Source organism: Colossoma macropomum, unplaced genomic scaffold (assembly GCF_904425465.1).
Source record: "Colossoma macropomum unplaced genomic scaffold, Colossoma_macropomum, whole genome shotgun sequence".
NCBI classification, from domain to species: domain Eukaryota; kingdom Metazoa; phylum Chordata; class Actinopteri; order Characiformes; family Serrasalmidae; genus Colossoma; species Colossoma macropomum.
The window spans coordinates 14,279,056-14,301,195 of NW_023494786.1; the positions used below are offsets into that span (position 1 = coordinate 14,279,056).

At 39.8% G+C, this 22,140-nt stretch overlaps 1 protein-coding gene across 2 annotated transcripts in view; it reads left to right on the forward strand.

Moving 5' to 3' along the window:
* Positions 1 to 10,126: 10,126 nt before the first annotated feature.
* The window catches only part of sez6b (seizure related 6 homolog b), a 270,984-nt gene continuing 258,970 nt past the window's right edge, over positions 10,127 to 22,140 (forward strand). For both annotated transcript variants that reach the window (XM_036561553.1, XM_036561557.1), the window contains exon 1: positions 10,127 to 10,444. In XM_036561553.1, coding sequence (XP_036417446.1) covers positions 10,390 to 10,444 — 55 coding nt within the window. In that variant the 5' untranslated portion in view covers positions 10,127 to 10,389. The remainder of the gene's footprint in view (positions 10,445 to 22,140) is intronic.

Here is a 22,140-nt window from a genome sequence, read left to right on the forward strand (position 1 = left end):
ATCAAAAACATTTTGACTGTTCCACTCAGTGTATTGAGGATCAACCAATTAATTACTGCAAACATGACATTGCTAACTTGATTTGCTATAACTCAACAGTCATTTGTCAGATCATCTCCGAACTTTAAGGATATTTACATATTTAGACTGCCAATTTTGGTCCAGATTGGCCTTTAGGGGGCGCTTTAGCACTCAAAAACACTTAAAAATCAATTAAAATGCTATTACAATGTTATTACAAGGTCGACAGATAAACAAATGGAGCCATGTGACTCAGTTCACTCTCATGAACAACTTTCTAATTACATGTTATGTCAAAAATTGCATTGCTTGTCTTTTATTTTGGTTTATTCATTCAAAGATTTCACGATACAAAGGCTTATTATTAAGGTCAAAAGGTCATTCTGACCAAAACTTGGTGAACCTCTTTGGATATGGTCCCTGATCAAGAATGAAACCATATTCTGGCCTTTTCGCTAATTCCGACCCACTTTCACTGAGCTCCTCACACCAATAGGGCCTCTTATGAGTGCATTGGGCCTCATTATGGCCTACATAAAATCAATGGCTTAAATATAGAACCAATCCACTGTGCAAGTGCTACTATGTGAGAAATGTTGAGTTGAAGTTGTTGGTTGTTGTTGTTGTATATTTTATATATAGTTTTTTTGAAATGCCTCATTTGCAGTTAAAAAATCAAAATTGTCAAAAACAATTTTAGCAATAACAATAAGAATAGAAAACATTGAGAACACTAACGTTTTAGGTGCACAGTGATATAAAAATGCCATTGCTATATATCACATTGACTTTTGCTTTATGGGACTGATACAGTCAATAACTAAAATACAATATATAGCTCACTTAGTACACTTTTGCAATATTGTCACTCAAGCCATCAGTGTTTTATGAAAATAATCACACTACACAATCACTTTACCATGTGAAAATAAAAGCCAACCCAGTTTGTTAATTTCACATTTTATTCTTTACAAGTGTTCTAATTTTGGCACTATATAGCTGTTTGAAGAAGCAGCGCACCTCCTGCTCGATCCTAGACTCCACATCTGAGAACAGCCATTGACTCATGAGCTGCTGAGTACTTTTCTTTTACTGGCCCAGCATTTGTGTGAATTAGAGCATGCTTTATGTAAATGAAGTATATAAGGACACGTTGAACTGTCCACTGCAAATTCTATTTAAATAGGGTAATCGTACATGGGTGCTTGTTTCCACGCACTGAAGCTGACTCATCAGTTGCACTCAGATCACTGCTTGTTTTTGTACAAGTAGTTTGTATGTCATTCAGGATGGTAAAATCTGCACTTGTTTCTATGCAACTTTGTCTGTGTCCGAAACTGAAGGCAGCTGTCTCAATGCCTTGCTGTCCATGTTGTCTCACATTCAGAGCCTTAGCAGGCAGTGATGCAATGAACATGCAACCAGATCACGTTTGAGACGCACTTCAAAGGCAGCACCATGCCACGACATTGACATGATACCAGTTCATTGCTAGCTGTTAGTATTTGTGTTAATGTAGCAGTGCTAATCAATAAAAAGTGTCTTTTAAGAAAGTTAGCATACTTATTTTATAATCAAAATGTATCTTACATATGTTAAACGTTTGCCTCTAATGCTCAAAAAAGTTTTTTGGCTGGCTACTTAAGCATTAGCTTGTCTTGAACAGTAGCTTACATTAGCTAAATCATCAGACAGACTTAATTAGCTGCTGTACTTGTTCTAAAATGACAGAATAATATACAAAAGGAACACTATAGCTGTGTAGTTAAGATTAATACAATTAGCTTGGACAGTAGTTATTTAAAAATGCAATAACCAAACTGAATACTTTATTAGAAATAAACTTTATTAGAAGTGCTTCTGAAGTAAAAGGAAAATGCCTGTTTTAATTATGTTTTTGTTTGCAAGACGTTGAAAGCTAAGTTGGCTAGTTCCTGGGTAGTAGTTATTTAAAAATAGTTATATAAAAATAGTTATTTAAAAATGCAGTAGCCAAATTGAATAATTTATTAGAAATGAGCTTTATTAGAAACTTTCCTGAAGTAAAAGGAAAATGGTTGTTTGTTTTTATTTACAAGAAGATGAAAGGTATTCTGGCTATTTCTTGCCCTAAATAGAATCTTTGAAACAATCACAAATAACAATCATAAATGTACGGAGCCCAGCTGCTGATCCTGTATAAATAAGAATAATGCATGGCCACGCTGTATACAGATGGGAATGAGATCCTAACGCATGGGAATGAGATTCTAATGGATGGCCACAACTTAGTAAGGTGTGGGAATGAGATCATGCATTATTAAGCTGTGGTCAAGGCTTAATTATCTCATTCCCTTGCCTTACTAAGTCATGGCCACACATTGAAATCTTGTTCCCGCGCCTTACTAAATTGTGGCCACGCGTTATTTTTCATTTATACAGGATGTCAATAGCAGGGCTCCATACAAATGTACACAACCTCTCAGTTCCCTCCACTGTGCCAATCCTGTTGTCTTCTGCCTTTTTTTTTCCCTTCCTAACCACATTGGGGCTGACACACAGGATTATGGGATATGTAAGGCACTGAAGGATATATCAACGCTGCCTTCAAAAAAAGACCCAAACAGAGGACCTTCAGTAGGCAGCGCTTCATTCAGATACCCGTGTTGGACATTACTGGGTGTCCTCCTGCCTCAGAATACTGTCTGAGCATTTGTTACGTTTCATGCAGAGCCCTTGATGAATAAGGTCCACTGTATTCACTTTTCTAGGTGAAAGCTGCATATTTGTATCTTTTTAAGAAAAAAAATAAAAAGCTTGGAGCCAGTTTAGTGTATATGGATTCAATGCAACTTTGAAATATGCATACCTGCACCTGAATATTAGTTATGTTCCATAACTAAAGGCACTAAAGATGCTCCAGTGACAGCATTTTTACCCTAACAGGTACAGTTTGTAGAGCCCTTTTTGCTAAGAATGTACATGCCACAAGTGTGGGTAAACACCGCCTCCTAAAGAAGCACCTGTCGCACATGGTATGGAAAGTAAGGTATGCATTTAGTTTAGTATTCATTTTCAGTGCTTTGCCGGATGACCTGTGCAGGGAGAATTACTTCACTTGGAGAGAGGCTTGAGTCAGAGGGCGTTTTATAAGCTCACCAAGGACTACGCTTTTATTAAGACAAATAAGCAGAACTGTAGTGGAGATGCATGCTCAGGCCTTGGAGGAGCACTCTCTTCGTTTAGAAATGGAGTGATGGGGAGAAAAAAGGCACGAGAAGGGAAGGCTGGCTCTCGGGGGGTCTCTCTGCTTGGATTGCTCGCACTTTAAATTCATTTAAACAGCACTTGATCACAGAGCCCAGGCCTGGCGGAGCAAGAACCGATGCCTCGGCTTGATGAGAGTTGATTGCCGGGGTGTCTCAGGTTCTTATTAGATTTAATGTTGTGTAGAACGGTTGCTGAGAGAGTGCTAGCACCTTGGCTATTTTGATATCATGCACAGGAGCATGGTGAGGAAATCTGAAACATGGATTTCATTACAGCTGAGCGTGGAGTGCATTATTCACTTTCTGCCCCTGGCCGATAAGAGTTTGATGGAAGCTTTGTTTTGTGGCATTTTGTTTTTGCGGCAGCAGCCTGACTAGACACTCTATCAGCAGAGGAGGACTAAGTCTACTGTACGTTTGCTCTCAGAAGGAAAATACCTTGAGCGATAATGGACCATGTGCAGATATTCATAAAAGACAAAGACAGAACATGCTCGCTCGCTCGCTCGCTCGCTCACTGCTGTTTCCAATACGGCACAGAATTGTTTTTGGATTCTTTGTGCTTGAAACGCATTTCGAGTAAACAGATTGTTGAGTGACAGTCTGATTGGCAGGGAATAAGCTAAGAGGAAATGAAGCTTGGCATGTAATCCATGCCAATTCAGCAGGAGAGAGCAGAACCTACCTCGCTTAAATCCTCCAAATCCTGAACCAGAAGTTTCCAAAACATTTTCTTTAACCTACATTAGAGGAAAACAGCAACAGAATGAATGAATACCTTGATCAATACTTGAAATACTGATGAATATGGTGTATCGTCACTCAGTGTGTTTATATGCACTTAATAATCCAATCATAATCAGATTTCTGCAGTGATCTGATTATTCAAGTGGTCATGTAAACACCATACTCCAGTTTCTTAGATCAGAGTAAGGTCTAGAACTCCGATTTGGATATCAAATAAAGAGAGCTGAACTTTAGCTCAGTAATAGAGTTGTTGAGCTCATGTGTGCTCTTACTCTGATTTCTTTCAGATTTCTCAGTCTGTGCATGTGCAAAAATAGACCGTGGTACCAGAAATAAGCAAGCAGTGATTAACGCAGCACCTGCGAGATGACAACAAAACACTACTGGTGCGACACAGAAACCAACTAAATGCTTGACGAAATGCAGGATTTACATATTCTTCATCTTCTAGATGATGCGTGTTCATATTTTCAGGTAAAGCAGCACGATGTCCTTTAAGCAAAAAGCAGTGGCATGAAGTTTGTTTTACATTGTTTGTCACGTCTTCTTTGAGTTCATTGGCCGGTTGTAAAGCAGAAATCAGAGTATTAGATTAGATTTTCTGCAGTTATCGGATTTTCAGTGCATGTAAACACACTTGCTGTCATAGTTTTGCACCATTTCAAAATGCTGCCTTTTACTTTCCATGATGAATAGACCAACAGAAATGTCCAAAATGACCTGGAATAAAACCTTGTAATATTAACATTCATTAAAGTTAAGAAAACGTCTTCTTTCTATTATGAATTTATCGTTTTGGAAATGGTTTTGTTACAACTGTGACAATATGCAAAAAAGAAGAGTACACCAGTTCAACTGCAGAAAAACACTTTGTTTGAAATGACTGTCCTGTTTGAATTCTTAGTTTCACTGAGCGCCTTCAGGCAGTTTACGAACTGTATGACTGAGTGTAAACTCTTAGCTATGTACAGTGTATCAAAGAATTGCTGTGCCATTTCTGCCACAGATACCTTAACGCACATGAGTAGCTTAAGTAAAGAAGGGATTGCAGTGCCAAAGACTTCCAATATGTCCATCTAACAATTGTTTGGAAATGAAATCTCTTAAATGACTAGAGCAAAGCCTCTCTTTTATAGTGTTGTACAATGTACCAAAAGTGCTAGGAAATAGTTAAAAACATGTTTTTCTAAAACTTTTTAAAATTTTCCTTCAGTGCATTAAAAAGACGTTTACAAGCATTTTTTTTCCATCAAATGAAGTAAATGTGTTAGATAAACTCTCTCTTTTCTCTCTGAACGCAAACGATGGCAACCGTGTAGTGCCAAAGACAGTCCCCTCCAAGCATTTTGTGTTTGACAGGGAAAAGTGCCAAAGAGCACTGACCACATCTTTCTATTTATTTATAATTTTTTTTATGGGCGTTAAGTGGCTGTTGCATCTATTTAGTAAATCGTGACGACATGGAGTTTTGATGGCACAAAACGTTAGTAAATCTGCCCATAAGATTGCAGCTTATTAAGCAAACTGCATAGCCGTGCCCACTTGTGTCATGCAGAGTATAAAAGGTGCTGGGAAAAAATGGAGCCAAAGTCCGAGACAAAACAAAAAATGAAAGTTCAGTGATGGTGTTAATGAATGAAGTTTCTAAATAAAAAAACATTCTATAGGTGGTGTTTTACTCTGGCTAAGGCAATAGAATCTGTAAAAGGATAACACAGACTGCATATGCATATTTTTCTGCATGATAGCATATTTTGCACTGCATTTTCTCTGACATATATCCGGTCTCGAGAGCTTAAACAGTGTTATTCTGATGGTAAACATTCTTTCACCATGTGTTTGAGGCTCACGCCTCTATCTAGGTGCTGCGTCTGCTGCTGTCAAAGGAAGTCTCTCAACAGCATGTCTTTTGAGACTCTAATGCAAATTTACACATGGTTGTTAAAGATGGAGGACAATCGACAAAAAAAAAAAAAATGGCCGCCATGAGTTGCTCAGCCTTTATTAAATCTAGTAAAGATGTGATCAGCAGAATGTGTAATATCTCCACTCACTTTTTGCACAGTCATCCCAATTTGGCGCATGAAAAAAAAAACAAAAAACGCTTTCTGTGGTTTCCCATGCACACAGAGTGTAAACTTTAGGATGCTGCACCAGTTGCATACATAGTAGACATGCAGAACGCATCCTGAATGACTTAGTACTTCAAGCCCAGAGTGTAGGTGCAGTTCATAGATAAATAAGCTGCATAAAGTGTCAAATTCAACAGCAGTAGTTACTGAGTGTGTCAGACGACTTGGAAATCTGTTGTCCAGACTGGCTTCAGTTTTAAGTGTGACAGAAAATCAATTACAAATTGTTGATGCTAAACAAGTTATATTCTCTCATAAAGCTTTGATGATTTTCACAAATCATGAATCAGCACAAACCTAATCAGCAGTCATGGGTGAACTCAAACCTGTTGTACTTACACAGCCAAAATTCAGCTTGTTATCTGTGGCCAAAGCTATGAATGATTAGAAGCCATGGAGAAATGTTAGATAATCCCCTGAAGACATTTTGACCTTTTTCAGATCTCTGCATGAGGGCACCGCATTTCTACACTTTGCTGACCAGGACAGTCCATTTGCATTCCTCATTGTCCGCAGTGTATAAGAGTTTGGCTGCCTTTGAATTAATTTAGATAATGTTGAATTGGCATGCAAATGATTTTTTATGCAGGTTGTGACGTTATATGCGAAACGTTAATGTCTGAATTCATTAGGTAGATGTATGCTCATAATTGTTCTGTATGAGAAGGGGGGTTTGCAGTTTTTAGTCTCAGTTCCTGAATCAGCAGCTCTCCCATCCATCCCAGCTGACAATTAGTGTCCTTTCAAGTGAAAAGAGACTCTCCTTGTAGCTCTGTCCTTTAAATGACTGTTTGAAAGCTGGGCAAAGGTATTATATGAATAAAATCATGTTGCAAAAGTCAGTACATGTAAATTATTTGTAAAGATGCAGACGCTGTGACTGGACCACATACAGTCTATAACTGATCAGTGGAGCTGATCTGAGAGTGATTTTGTTCAGTTTACTGTATAGATGAACATCATTGGTGATGTTCTGGTGAGTCTCTCTGCTCCTTTCTTTTGATATTTGGTATTTGTGGGTGCATCTCTTTCTCTCTCTCTCTCTCTCTTTCTCTTTCTTTCTTTCTTTCTTTGTCTCTCTCTTTCTTCCTTCTTTATTGTTCTATTCCCTCATTTTACTTTTCTGTCTTCTTCCTTCTGTCTTGTCCTATTCCCTTCATTTCTTTTCTTTCTTTCTTTCTTTCTTTCTTTCTTGTTTACTCTCATGTTTTTTCTTTCTCTCTCTTTCTTTCTTTCTTCCTTCTTTCTTGTCCTATTCCCTCATTTCTCTTTCTTTCTTTCTTTATTTCTTTATTTCTTTATTACTTTCATGTTTTTTTCTTTCTCTTTCCTTCTTCCTTCTTGGTCTAGTCCCTCATCCCTTTTCTTTCTCTTTCTCTCTTGTTCTATTTCCTCATTTTGTCTTTTTGTTTCTTTGTTTTTCTTCCTTTTTTCTTTGTTTCTCTTTCTTCCTTTATGTCTCTCTTTCTTCCTTCTTTCTTGTATTCCCTCATTTCTCTTCTTTTTCTTTGTCATGTTTGTTTGCTCTCATGCTTTTTCTTTGTCTTTCTTTCTTCTTCTTTCTTGTTCTACTCCCTCATTTTTCTTTTACTTTCTTTTTTTTTCTTTCTTGCTCTCCTTTCTTTTTTCATGTTTGTTTGCTCTCATGCTTTTTCTTTGTATCTCTTTCTTCCTTCTTTCTTGTTATTCCCTCATTTCTTTTCTTTTTCTTCCTTTTTTCTTTCTTGCTCTCCTTTCTTGCTCTCATGTTTGTTTGCCCTCATGCTTTTTCTTTGTATCTCTTTCTTTCTTCCTTCTACTCCCCATTTTTTTTCTTTCTTTCTTTCTTTTCCAGTCTTGATCTAAATAAACTTTTTTATTTCTTCAGTCTCAACATGAGTTCACTGTTGCAGTCTAATTGCAGGTTTCCATGTTTCCCTTGTTGAGCTGTGAGTAGTAATTAATCCAGATCAGCTTCAGCTACAGAACGTTTCCTCACTCATAAACAAACAGGCTTGAAGGGAAATACAGGTTTTAAAAAGTGCATTAAGATTCGTCCAGTAATGTTCGCATGTTCATAATACCTCAGAGCAGCATCACTTAACATTTCTATATCGTTTCCTCAATGCCTTCTCTCCAGCCTCATGTTTATTTCATGAGCGTTGCTCGTTCCTGCCCGATTTAGTTCATTGCAGAGTGCAAATACTGGCTATTGATGAGAGGGTCATTGTATGGGTAATTTTAGACGAGGCCTGTTTTCAGATTTTTCAATTTGGATTTAGATTCATTTGATTCATTTGAAATATTCATTTGAAAAATCTCCACAGACACGACGGTAATTAGAATTTCTTTTCAGAGAGAGAGAGAGAGAGAGAAAGAGAGAGAGAGAGAGAGAGAGAGAGAGAGCGAGGGGGAGAGGGAGCGCGAGCGCGCGCGCTTGTCAGGAAAACACAAAACATTTAATTTCCCTTAGAGCTGATTCATACTGGTTAAAGCTTAGCCTGCTGGGACAGTGACTGAATATGTGAAGATGTTTAGGTTTTCATTATAAGGAACACATAAATCACCCTGTACAATGAAAGCTTCATTTTGGTCTGTATACGTTTAGCCATTATGGAAAGTTATTATTTATATGTTGTCATTACAGCCCCTTGTGTTTAACTGGAATCATACAAATATAGTGAACTCTCAGGTGTTCGTTTTAGTAGAACTGTACAAACATGTGCAGAAGTTTATTTTACAAGCTCACAAATGCAATAATATCCATTGTATTGTCATTATAGACTGTTTTATTAGAAAACGCAAATTCCACAGGCTTATAATATTTTTTTTAAATGTAAGCACACCAGTACAATGAGATGTATTTTATAACCTCTCAAATGCGAAAGCGATCCTGCAATTTGCAGATTTGCTATGACCATGAAAATACATTTTAATTAGAATGTTGTCATGTTATGTATGTTATCATTAGAGTGTTGTTTTATTTTAACCATGCAAATACAGTAACCTCCTGTCCTTCAGTCCTGCATTAATTTCATTAAATTGTTGCCATTTTATATATACATTATTGTAGACTGTTTATTACTACCATGAAAATACAATAAGTTCACCTGCATTATTTATCACCATGCAAACAAGAAGCTATCCTGCTTTATTATGACCATGCAAATACAAGAAGCTATCCTTTATTGTTGTATCTGCATGGTGATAAGTTATGCTGCATTGTTTATTATCATACAAATACAAGAACTTATTCTGCATTGTTTATCATCATGCAGATACAAGGTTATTCCACATTGTTTATCATCATACAAATACAAGTTGTCCTGCATTATTTATTATAGCCAAACAATTACAAAAAGTTATCCTGCATTGTTTATCATATTAATACAAGTTATCCTGCATTGTTTATCACCTTGCAGTTACAAGAAGTCATCCTGCATTTATTATCATGCAATTACAAGAAGTTATCCTGCATCGTTTATCATCATGCAGATACAAGACGTTAACTTGCATTGTTTATCATGCAAATAAGGCGTCATCCTACATTGTTTTCAGCATGAAAATGCACGACATTATCCTGCATTGTTTTTAATTTTATCGTGCAGATGCAGGAAGCTATCCCGCGCTGTTAACCATCTATCCAGCATTTTTATCCTGCACATTTTTGTTTGCGATCAGACTTTCTGTTTGCACTCAGAAACGGCGCGTGTTCTCAGGCCCCCCTCAGAGCCGACCCTTTAGTTGTGAGCGCGCGTGCTGTAATTCTAAGACACCGTAAGCGAGGGCAGTGTTCGGCTCTGTTCGGTGAGAACTCTCTCTCTCTCTCTCTCTCTCTCTCTCTCTCTCTCTCTCTCTCTCTCTCTCTCTCTCTCTCTCTCTCTCGCTCGGAGCTGAAGTTGTTGCGGTGTTCGGACGCTAGGAGCTGTCCGCGGTGCTGAAGCGCTGCTCGAGCTGCTGCTGCTGCGCGAGACTGCAAACGGCAGCGCTGCGAGCTCCGAGCGCGCAGCGACTTCACATTTCTCCCTGCTTCTCCTCTCTCATTACCATTCCAGATCTGATCAGAGCCCAGCCCAGCAACCCCTCCCACCCCCTCCCCCACCTACGCGCGCTTTCGTGCGGAGGGGTCCCGCAGCGAGTGCTTTCTCCGAGCGCTGGCGCCTCGCTCGCGCAGCTCTGGAAAGTGGTTTGACAGACGGACGGACGCGCGCTGAGAACGGGAGCCCACCGGCGAAAAACAAGGCACGAACACGACAGAGAACATGATCACCGTGGCGCTGGCCGTACTGGTGGTGGTGGTCGCGGCACGCGGGCAAGGTAAGAGCTTCATTCAGTCACAATCATCGGGTTATTTTTAGGGGCTCGTGCAGCTCGCTGGCCGTCAGTGCTGGACTTCGCGTGCAGGCAGCTGGAGATGGTGAGGGCTGCTTCTTTGTGTGTGAGCTCATGCTGTTGTTCTTGAGGCAGTGTTAGACTGATTTACTCCATTGTACTGTTGCATGTGTCCATTCACGGAGCTACTGGACACTGTAGAGAGTGATCCGGTCAAATCACACAGCACGCACGAGACTCCAAATCCAGCCCAGATTCAGCACTTATTGTCTTAGCAGTGCTCTTCTCTCTGAAGTGTACCGAGTGTGGTTGCTTTGGCTGTTTATTGTGTTTTCCTAAATAAACCTGTGGTAAACTTCTAAAGGGCTGCATGTGGGACCTGCCAGACTTCTTACTCATCAGATCCCAGAGTTTAGGAGACACAACATATTTACCCCCACAGAGAAAAGATCTACAATAATACTGTAAGAAACTATAATATTTCTATGATACAGTATAATACGTATGTAGAATAATCTATATAACAATCTGTTTTCACCTCATACTGCTTTATAGTAGTCTATAACACTTGTCCTGTAGTAAACCATAGTATGTCTTAATCTATGTTAAGATTTTATAGGAATCCTGTTGAAACTCCTCTATTATTACTCTCAGTCTTTTTAATATAAACATATCTAGAAGAGGAAACTTCAGTTCAACAGGTTTTGCATTTGAATACTTTCAGACTGAATCTTAAAGGAACTATTATAATACATTGCTTACTAGTTTGACTGTAGATCTTTCACTGAGCCTAAGCCTGTAGCTCACACCGTTCGCAGACTACAGTCAAAACAATATGTTAAGAGAGTCCTGCACACACTTTACAGGCGTTATGCAGAAACGGTACGTTTTAAGACGGTGTCGGTTGATTCAGCATAACCAGTGCATGTGTAGGAAGAGTACGCATCAATCCTGTTTACTATATTCTTTCAAATACACTCTTCTTTAGAAGAGTGTCATAACAGAGACCAGTAAATGTAGTCCAGCTACATTTATTATTATTGTAGTGTATTTATGTTCATGAATGTTTATTTTATCACACAGATTTGTTCAGATCAATCAACAGCGTACATAATGAAGCATTGATTAGCCAAACCATGTTTATTTCTACAAATACTGAGCTGCCACAAGGGGTTTTGGAAAAGGTTAAATGAACACATTGACATACATAGAAACACTGCTTTGTATTTATATTTGTATTTATTCTAATATTAGTGAGCAAAAATGAGCAAGTAAGCACTTACTGCCCAGATAAATAGCTTTTAAAATATAATTTTCTATGCCTAAAACTTTTGCACAGTACTGTGACTCTTGCATGTTTATAAGTTAAGCTGTTATCCTGTTGTTTCTTCTTGGGTCCCTTTTTATAAGAAAACAAGCTTTATCTCTTTATTCATGAGCCCTGCTTTAGCTTTTTATTTATGAATAGGCCATATTAATGTACATAAGTAATAAGTGGTGAAGTAACCACAACTGTCCAGGTAATAGTTCTTTGTCCCAGGTGTGAATGTTAAGAGTTTCACAGAGAACACGGCAGCAGTTCCCGCTGAGCATATTGAACATTTGAACAGAGCAGAAATTCACATGCCCTAAACAATATATGTAATCATGTTTTTTAAAAAAATAATAAACAGTCCTTTAAACGTTTTCTATGGTAAAGTTTTTTGAGAGGCAGCGATTCTGCTCGCTTGACCTATTCCTCTAGCTGCACATGCCTGGAGCAGAATGCGTTTGGAGGCTTCTCTTCATGGCTCCAGTGGCTAAACTTTGCCTAAAGGTGACCTGCAGTTATGACATGGTTATGTTTGGAACAAATGCAGCTGGCTTACACATTCATAGTAGTCTATGCTATGATCAGTCACCTTCATTGCAATGTGCAATGGCTCCAGTGCTGCACTCCACCTCCCTCTTACCTTGAAAAGCACTCTGACTAATGCACAACTCCATCAATCCTCACCTTACGTTGAGAGGCAGCTAAAAGCAGGATGCGGCGAACGCAAATGGATGACACCGTGGATAACGGCGTATCTGTGCAGAAGGAACAGAGGAAGGTCAATGGGCTGATTTTCTTGGATCCAAATATTCCAGGCATGATGACACGCGCAACTCGCACACAGTGTTTTAAGCTTTAAAGATGGCAGCGTGTACAGATGCAGCGGCCGTGCGCTTCCTGTAACGGTCAAACAGCTCTCATCTATTCAGTCAGTATCACTGCTTTTGCAGACTGCTGTCCAGGGTTATTAGAACTCAGGATGTTTTTAAGTTAAGTGCTACACAGCTACAAAGTAGGTTGTGTCCATGCAACAGTAGCAGAACCCTTTTCAGTGTTGTTTAGAATAATTTTAAAAAGGTTTCTTAAGGAACTATATAAACAGTTCCTACATAGATCCTTTCGGTTGTATAAAGACCCATGCGATCTTAATTATGCATGGTCTAAATTGAATTTTGATATTGTTTTTTATGTAGACCACTTCTCAAAATGACTATAACATTAACTGTAATAATTTAGGAGAAGAAAAAACCCTTCATAACTTTTAAAGTAAGTCATTGTAATGAGAGATCCATGATATCTTACCAATTTTCTTTATTATTATTAGTTATGTTGATTTTCTAAGTGAAAAGAAGTTAACTCATTTGTGCAGAGAAAAAAATGAACAATTTTCTGCAAATTTCAGTGCACAATTTTTATTCAGCGCACAATATTTATTTGCTAAATTCAACATTCACGCAATAGACAATGTAACAACTCCCCATTAAAGTTTGTTAAAGTTGGTTCTGTAGCCTGTGTAACAACTGCCTTTACTATAGAACCCCGAAGAACCCAGTGTGTATTTCTGACTGAGGTTGCGCATTATGCTTGGTAGTTGAAAACGATTGTTCTTGTACTCATGCAGTGACAGCAAAATACGTTCCCTTCCAGAATAGCCTGGATAGGCACAACGGCCTAACATAGAGGTCTTTGTAACTAGCAGAATGCATCGGTTGATGCTGATTGAGAGTGCGCTGACTGTCTCAGGCTGCTCTTCTCCTCTCTGGCAGTGAGGTGAGTAAATCCTCAATTCCAGCAGCTCCAGTGAAGGGGTCCCCGGAGGTCTGCTGTGATTATGGCAGTGTCAGAGGTGGCTGACATATCGTTCCCCCGCTGCTCTTGGGCAGACCTAGCGGCCGATGCTGGCCATGCCTATAGAGAGCAGCCCTGCGGAGGTTAAAGCCTATCACCTGACTCCATTATCCCACCCTCATCCCCCCCCGCTCTGCCTGCCAGCATCCGGCTACTTCATTCCAACCCATCAGTGCTCTTGTCTCCTGGCCAAAGGCAGGAGGCAGTGGGGATTGGTCATTGCACCTGACCCCCGCTGACCCTCTTGTGTGGCTTGCCATAGTGGATTCTTCTGGGTGACTGTGGGCATGAACCTTGCTCACCTTGCCTTGATTACAACTCAGAGGAATTAGATGAAACAGTAAATCGCACAGCCCATGACAGACTCATGAATCTTGTCGTTGCGGGATAGATAGATATGATCGGCATTCAGCAGGCTTTGTGTTGGATTTTTGAGAAGAATAAGATAAGCATAAGCCTATAGCCACATCTTTTACAGAATGCTATCAAAACACTTAATATAGAGAATAAAAAAATGTTTAAGATGGCAAGATAGCACAATAACCCCCTCCACTTAGTTACTTCAAATGCATGTGAACAAGACAGTACAATAACAGAAAGGCCAATAGATGTTGTATAGTTACTTGTATTTTCATTAGTAGTAGTAGTAGTAGTAGTAGTAGTAGTAGTAGTGGTAGTGGTAGTGGTTGTAGTAATACATCAGTACAACGATCAAAAGCACATAAATATGTATTTAAGATAAAATTACACAAACCTCAATGATTAAATATCAGTTTTTTTCAGTATTTAGTGTGTTTACACTTTGCCCTTATTACAGCTTCGGTGCTTTCAGGAGATTTCAGTTTTTCAAAGCTTAGAAGCTGGTTGCCGTTTCTGCTTCTCACAATTCAAGTAACCCAAACACATTCAGTGATGTTGAGGTCTGGACTCCATTTGAACCATCTGAAGACCGTTTGAAAACCATTTTTTTGTCTATTTTTTTCCTTCTTATTAACAGCTTTTTAACAGCTACACATCCTTTCAGACCCATAGCCTTGAGTGGTTCTCTGATTTTCTCGTCTCTCTTTTAAAGATGAAAGCTTTAAGTACTATTTATCTGATGGTGACAGTTACGGTGGTCTACCAGATCTTGCAGTTGTTAGGGGTCCCATTTTCTCTCTCTTTTAATTAATTAATTAATTTATTTATTTTTATTATTTATTTATTCCCCCCCCCCTGTTTTTTGTTGTTTGAGTTTTGGAAACTCTTGTTTTTTCACTTATTTTCCTTAGACTTTCCCTTTTCTTATGTAAGTGGATTAGCTTAGCTGGGATTAGTTTATATCTCTTGAAAAATGACTAACGTGTACTATTTTGACTGGAAATTAATTAGATGAAGCGTGGTCTCTGACTTTTGCACATTATAGTAAATGTAATCTATACTGTAGATTTATTTATATTTGTAGGTAGATCTCTATATTTTGCTGGGTTTATGCCTGTAGTCTATGCACAACACAGTCAGATCACACAGCACAGTCAGATCAGAATATAAAGAGTATAAATTCCTGTGTACATTGCACAGGCAGTATGCCGGGAGAAAAACGAACATAGTGATGCAGGTTCCCCACAGAGCAGCCCGGTCCGCACGCTGGGACGTGTAGGATAGTGGGCGCGCACAAGCACATGCATTCAAACACTCATCTCCTTCTTTCATAACACTATATGTCCCCTACTTTTGCCTGTATGTTGTGGATGATGAAGCACCAAACCCACTGAAATCCATTCAGCTCCCTTGTGGGTGATCTGTGCAGTTGTCTTCAATGATCGATTACTCTGTCCGTCATCAAGAGGCTACATTATGGAGGGAGAAAAAAGGTGTGGAGAGACAGAGAGAGAGAGAGAGAGATGAGCTACAAACACTTTGCCTGATTGAACTTGTTGTTGCAGTTTGAATTGATATCAGCTGGAGTGGGTTAAAGCCCTAGTGATGCAGAGGATCTAATTATAAAACGCGTTTTAAAAGCTCCTCTGTTTTTTTTTCCCCTCTACTCCAGCCTCCATGTCTGCACTTGACCTGGATATGCCACAGTCTGTATTCTCTTCCAATTATTCGGGATGCTGTTGTCTCATGTGGTTTTACACACATACACACACACTGACAAAGGCATCCTAATTGAATGTGGAAGAAATCAAGGCTTTGTGTCTATTTTGGCTGCTTTCCTCATTAACGAATAATAAAAATAAGAGACGCTGGGGTGCCTAACAGGCTTTGATGCAGAGTGCATGCCTGTGTGGGTGGGTTGGTTTACGGTTGGGTTTTTTATCTCTGGCTGAGGCTGGGTGTGGAGCTGCTTTATGTGCTTCTCCTGCCCCCTCCATAACTCAGCAGCCTCCAGCCCCTAAATCACGGTTAAAGCACATCGTAACGTCACGGCTTACGGCTCAATTTAATCTCGTCCTTTTTCCTCAAAGCGAATTGGTTGAAGGTGGTGATGAGGACATGTTTTGGGGATTAAAGCTGTTCTTAAACAAATCTGGAGCTTCATCTCTTGGATAATCGACTTCTCCTGACCTCATGGCCGAGATCGGGTGTGTGTAGTTTAAATGCAGATTTATGATTTTACAGGACAGGCAGAATACAAGTTTTGTACAACAAAGCTAATAATGACTGTCAATTATGAGCTGGCAATGTCAATTAATATTACATGAGCAGTTTATCTTGTAATCTATCTTTAATATTTATTTATTTAAGAATAAAATAGTTCTTTGAAGCACCGCTATGGATGTTCTTTAAAAAACCCAATTGAAACCACTCAATCGAAAAGTTTCTTATAAGGAACTAGAAGTGGTTGTTCAGCAAAACCACAGAAACCTTTTTGGCATCTTTTACATATATATATATATATATATATGTATTTTTTTTTAGAGTGTAGATGTCAGGTAATGCTTACTTCACAGTCTGAAACTGATTCAAGGCTCCCAAATAACTCATCGTGAAAGAGCCTGTGTGGCAGACAACACACTCCCTCATTCCTTTTCTCTCCGCCACTGAAGAAAATAATTTGTTCTCAGTGATCCAATGCAGTCGGCACTGCTTCATGGCTTTTGGAAGAATAAAAAGAGAGTGAAGTAAAGGATAGGACATCCCTTTTGATAATGGATGCACCAAAATTATGACCTCTGAAAAATTGGCCAAAAGATGGTTAAAATGACACTCAGTTGTCAACCAAAAGCAGAAAAAGCCTATTTTTTGTTTTGTTTTGTTTTTTCCCCAATGTATTAGGTGTCAGGATATATAAGAGTTTCACATATACAAACTTACTCCAACAATCTTTCCCAATGTGCACAAATCAAAACAGACTAAACACATACACCCACACTAATGCTGGAGTTTGTCCAACAATCCAAAAAACTGGTGGTGCTGTTTCTGAGGTGTATCCAAATAGTCTAGTAGAGATTGTCAGATTCTACCAAACTGACTCATCTTAGTATTTTTCCAAATGTAGCATATGCACTAGTTCACCATGTTTCTTTTTTCAGAACAAACATAGGAGTTTTTTGTTAAAGGAACTTGGAAAGAAAGGCTACAATTTAGGACAAAAAGCAAAGCTGTGAGAAAAAGATGCTTCTGTTAACTTGCATTTGTCACATTTTGGGGAAGCATTTGGACAATGCCTACAAAACTTTTACTTTGTTTAATGTATCAATATATGTAAGGCCAAAAGTTGTCATTGGAAAGAAACAAAACAGTCGGCTTTACAACAAAGTGTCAAAACATAAGACTTTATAAATAATTTAAAGGTAATGTAAATTAGAAACAATGACTAAAAACACTGTTCTCTTTGCTGTCTTGCAAAGTCAGCAGACATAGCTGAAAGAAAAGTCCTTGCTTGCATGTTGACACCATTTGTAGTTGCACCATTGCAGTTTTTGAAACAAAAAAAATCCCAGTGTCAAAGTGCAAAATATAACAAAACTTAATGTAATTCATTAACCTGGATGATCAACTGTTCACGCTTGTCGAGGATGCACATACTGTAGCCTACATACTGTAATAATTTAAGTACTTTATTTTATGTAACCTGTTTTTATTTACTGACCACATTTTTTAGTTTTCAGTTTTGGCCCAGTGTGTCCTGAATACCGGTTTCCATTTTGGCCAAGAATTTTCATTTTGGTACATCGCTACTTTCAGTTAAACTCGACACTCTCCAGATCTTACCTTGCGGTTTGTGGTTAGTTGAAACACCTGTTTTGTTTTGCAGGTGATGAGCATTTTGGCTCTAATGAGCTCCATTGAGTGCATGTGTGCCCTGCTAATTTTTTCACAGGGCCTCTTTCTGAACTGACTCATTCGGAAATTAATGTTCTCGTCACTTCACCAAGAAGAGCAGTTGCAAATTAGTCTCTGACTATTCCCAGGTGGCGCCGTGGTGGCACAGCTTTCGTTCCCACCTTCCCTCACACTCTGCCATAACCGTACCTGATCCATGCCTGCCCGCGGCCATGAGGAGTGTTTATCCTGATTATTGTCAGTCAGCATGCCGTTCCCCTCCAGTTGTGTTCACACTCTTCACAGACGTTTTCCGCTCAGTGTGTATATATGCTTTTCTCCCCCCCCTCCCTTTGCTGCTTCCTCCTCATCTCGTTCAAGAGCCTGTCTGATGTGGTAAACATCTGTGGCGCTCCCTGAGCACCTGTGCACTCTCTTTAGCTTATGTGCTCTGACAAGCACCCCACTTCATTTGACTCCTCTGGCTGTGCCGCGTGTTTAAAGCCTTATTCCACGCATTATTGAACTGACAGGCCGTCACACGATCGCACCGATCCAGCTGGGCCAGAGCGCAGAACTTAGTTCCCCTTAACCACAGTGGCGCTGCTTATTATTAGCCTGGCCGCTGTATCTGCCCTTTGTGTCAATAGTCATTCGGACCTGTTTCCTGTAGCCCCTGCTTGGGTTTTCTTTATGCCACTCTCGGCATACACAGCTGATGTTCTACCTGAGGCCTAGTGGACACTACATGACTGTCATTCTTCATTTGTTTTATGGTTCACCCTATTTTCTCCCAATTCTCATCTCCATTCTTTCCTGTGAAGGTCTCCTTCTGTCGTATAATAGCTACTAACCTGGGGGAAGTCAGTCACCATGTCTTTTTGAGCTGTTGCCATTTCTGTGCTCATTCGCTGAAGAAGAAAGAACAGAGGGGAAAACAAAATCTACAATTCTAAGAGTTGTAGGTAACAATAATAATATAAAAATAATAGCCCACTGTAAATGCTTTGTAGATGCTCATCTTGAAATCAGCGTACATCCTACTAATTATCTATTAAATTCATTTTTGTTTTCCCTAACCCTAAACCTTGACCTAACCTTAACCTCAGCCTAAACCTAAACTTTACCCTGCTTCTGTGTCTAACTGTGACACTGTTCAGAACCAACTTTCAACAATTAGTTTGTTTAAAAAAGTAACATCTATAGGTAGTCTATTAGGGGCTATCCAAATGAAGTTGTATTTTTCATGCCAAGCAAACCCTCTTGCTGATGATTGTTGTTGCTCTGGTTGTTTGTATCTTGCTTGCTGAAAGTTATCATTCATGCACTCTTTGGTAATTTCAGAGCCTCTAAAATGACATGGTGATCATTTTTTAAATGGCATGGCCTGGAAATGTATATATTAAAGCCACAAGTTAAAGGCCACAAATTAAAATATTGAGGCCATAAATTAATATCTTGATGCCACAAATTATGTATTGAGGCCATGTGGCTACAAGAAACTTAACTTGTGGCTTCAAGATGTTAATTTGTGGCCACACCTTATTAAAAAATATTAACCATGTCACCCTAGGGGCTTTGTAGGTATTTGCCCATTGCTGTTAGTACTACTTGTCATGCATGTGCTGACACCTACAAGATTTATTGCCAGTAACTTCAAACTCTACAAGTGAAAGATGTAATTTGCCTCATCTGCCCTTGAGTATGTAGCTTGCACACCAACAAGAAAACGAATCGCAAACGATAAGTCATGTAACATGAGCCGAATGAAGGTTCTGAGATTTTGAATTTGTGTGGTGTCCACTATGCCCAACAGTGACACCGTATCTGCTCTTTGTGTCAATACTGCCATTAAGACCAGCTTTTCCCTGCAGCCCTCGACAAACACAGCTGGTGTTCCACCTAAGTGAGCCTGGTGACACTGCTGACACTTGCGACACATGCGAGTGCAGCTTGGCATCACTGGTGTGCTATTAGTGTGCTGACTCACAAGGCTTTATAATAAGAGCTTTCAGCCCACTTGCGTGGAGATGAGATGGCAGTGATGGGTGAGGAGTGCGTGGGGGGAGATATTCATTGCAAATCAATGAGGCAATCTCCCCGAGGAGCGGCCGGTGTCCACCACGCTATTCTTCTGGCTGTCTCCATTTGGCTTAGGCTGGTAATCCATACAGCTCATAAATCCTGCAGGCCTTTTCGCACGCAGAGTCGTGGTCTTGCTGTCAGACGTAAAGAATGAAAGGACTGAGGGCCCTCCGCCTCGCTTCAGTGCGTCTGATATCTTTTGATTCATAATGCACCGAGCGCCTCCGCTTTACCTCTCTCTCTCACTCGTGGCCAGTAATTCACAGTGGTCAGCCTTCCGAACGGCTGCTTTGTTGGAGCCGGTCGACGAGGAGGGAGAAGCTAAGCGGAAGGGGCTGTAAAACATCACCTGTTAAACTACAGACAGTGTTGCAGTGCTTTTAAAGAAGATGGTTTGACCCAGCATCAGATTTACAGTTTTACCTTTACCCCAGTTGTATTCAGTCATCTGAAACTGTTTGAGATTTACGTACCAACTTGACACAGTTTGAGGCAAATTAATTATGATTTAGGCATGCAATTTACCTTATGCTGACCTGGCGGCTATAAGCTTTTATTACTTGTTGGCTACATTAGCCTTCATATCCTGTATGATTGACTGCATTTGTGAAAATTGTATAAATTAGATGTTTGACTGAACCATTTCTTTAGTGACTTTTGAGCTGTGGCTGTTGTCAGGCAGACTGTCACTTCAGGAACACCTCAGTCCTCCACTGTCTCTTGATTTCTCGCGCCTGCCTGCCTGCCCGCTCGCCCGCACGTCTTCCAGGCATGTCTCAGTATCGATCGGGCAGCCGGAGGAGAGCAAACGTTAGTGCAGCAGATCAGCCGCCCCCTCACCTCGCGCAGATTGGCAGGCTGTGTACACCTGGCTAATTGGGCCTGGCGTGAGCGGCGCATGCAGAGTCTCGGGTTTTCTGCGGTGATTAGGCCTCTGACAGGTCCTGCTTTTCTTCTCGCCGTTTGGAATGCCAGCTCCCATCTAGGAGCTACTTCATCTCAAGCAGGAGCCCTGACGTGGCTCCGCACTGAGGTAGACAGTGGGTAATCACCTGGGGAACATGTTTGGTTTGCACAACCAGATCCTCCTCGCTGTTCTGCATGAGCGCATCCGCCGCAGTCTCTCTGGAGATGCCGCCGGATTTATTTAGCTGGAATGCTGGAGGCACCCGAGGATGCAAATGTTCATCTTTATTCCTTTAGTTTTTGTTTTTTCCCTTTTCAGAAAAAAACTAACAAGGCTGGCAAAGCTGAGCTGTTTCTGTTTTTCCCTGCCTCTCTGCTTTCTAGAATAAAATGACTATTTCCTTTAGTTGAAAAATTCAAGGTTTAATCATAATCCAAGCTCCTCCCACGCAGGCATTCTTTCGTAGCTACTGTTGCCAGGTTGGACAAGCTTTAGAGAATGTTGACAGCAGTTCAACTCAACTTGATGAAAGGTTTTTGCAGTCTCGCTACATAAAATGTTGAGTTTACAGTTTAAAATGCTACACTACTAAAGTCCTTATAGAAAGATTATCCAAGCTTCTGACTTTTAGAACGGGATTAGACCTATTGACTCGAAATTGAGCCATATTCTTGTTTACGTAGACATTTCAAAAACATATTAGAAATCACTGGTAAAATCTTGCAAATTGTATAAATAACTTGTGATATTTGGCTCAATTAACACTACTCTGCGACAAGGGAGGGTTTTAAAAAGGCTCTTTTTGTAGAAACCCGAGACTTTTTGAGCTATTCCGCTCATTTTTTGAACAGCAAACTTTTGTAGAATGTCTCTGATGCTTCCAAGCTGGATGATTGAAAGATGATTGAAACTACTCAGGTTTGAAATGATGGGGTGACCGGTAGTGGTAGAAGAGGTGAGCTGGCAACTGGAAGGTTCAAATCCCAGGACTGACTCTGTATGCCTGGTTGTACACTTGGGCAAGGACCCTAACCCCACACTGCGCTGTGGCTCTGCTGTGCTTACGATGCTGTGCTGCTCCCAGATTGAGCGTAATTAGGCAGCAAAATGGCAAATCTCTCTTTTTGGATCAATAAAGTACATAATAACACATTATTTGAAAGTTATGACATTCTCAAAACATGTGTATTGTGAAAAAGTGTGAAAATGATTTTTGCCAATACTCTGAAAAGCTTGTCCAAATTAGCAATAGTTGCTATGAAAGAATGTGTTTGTGAT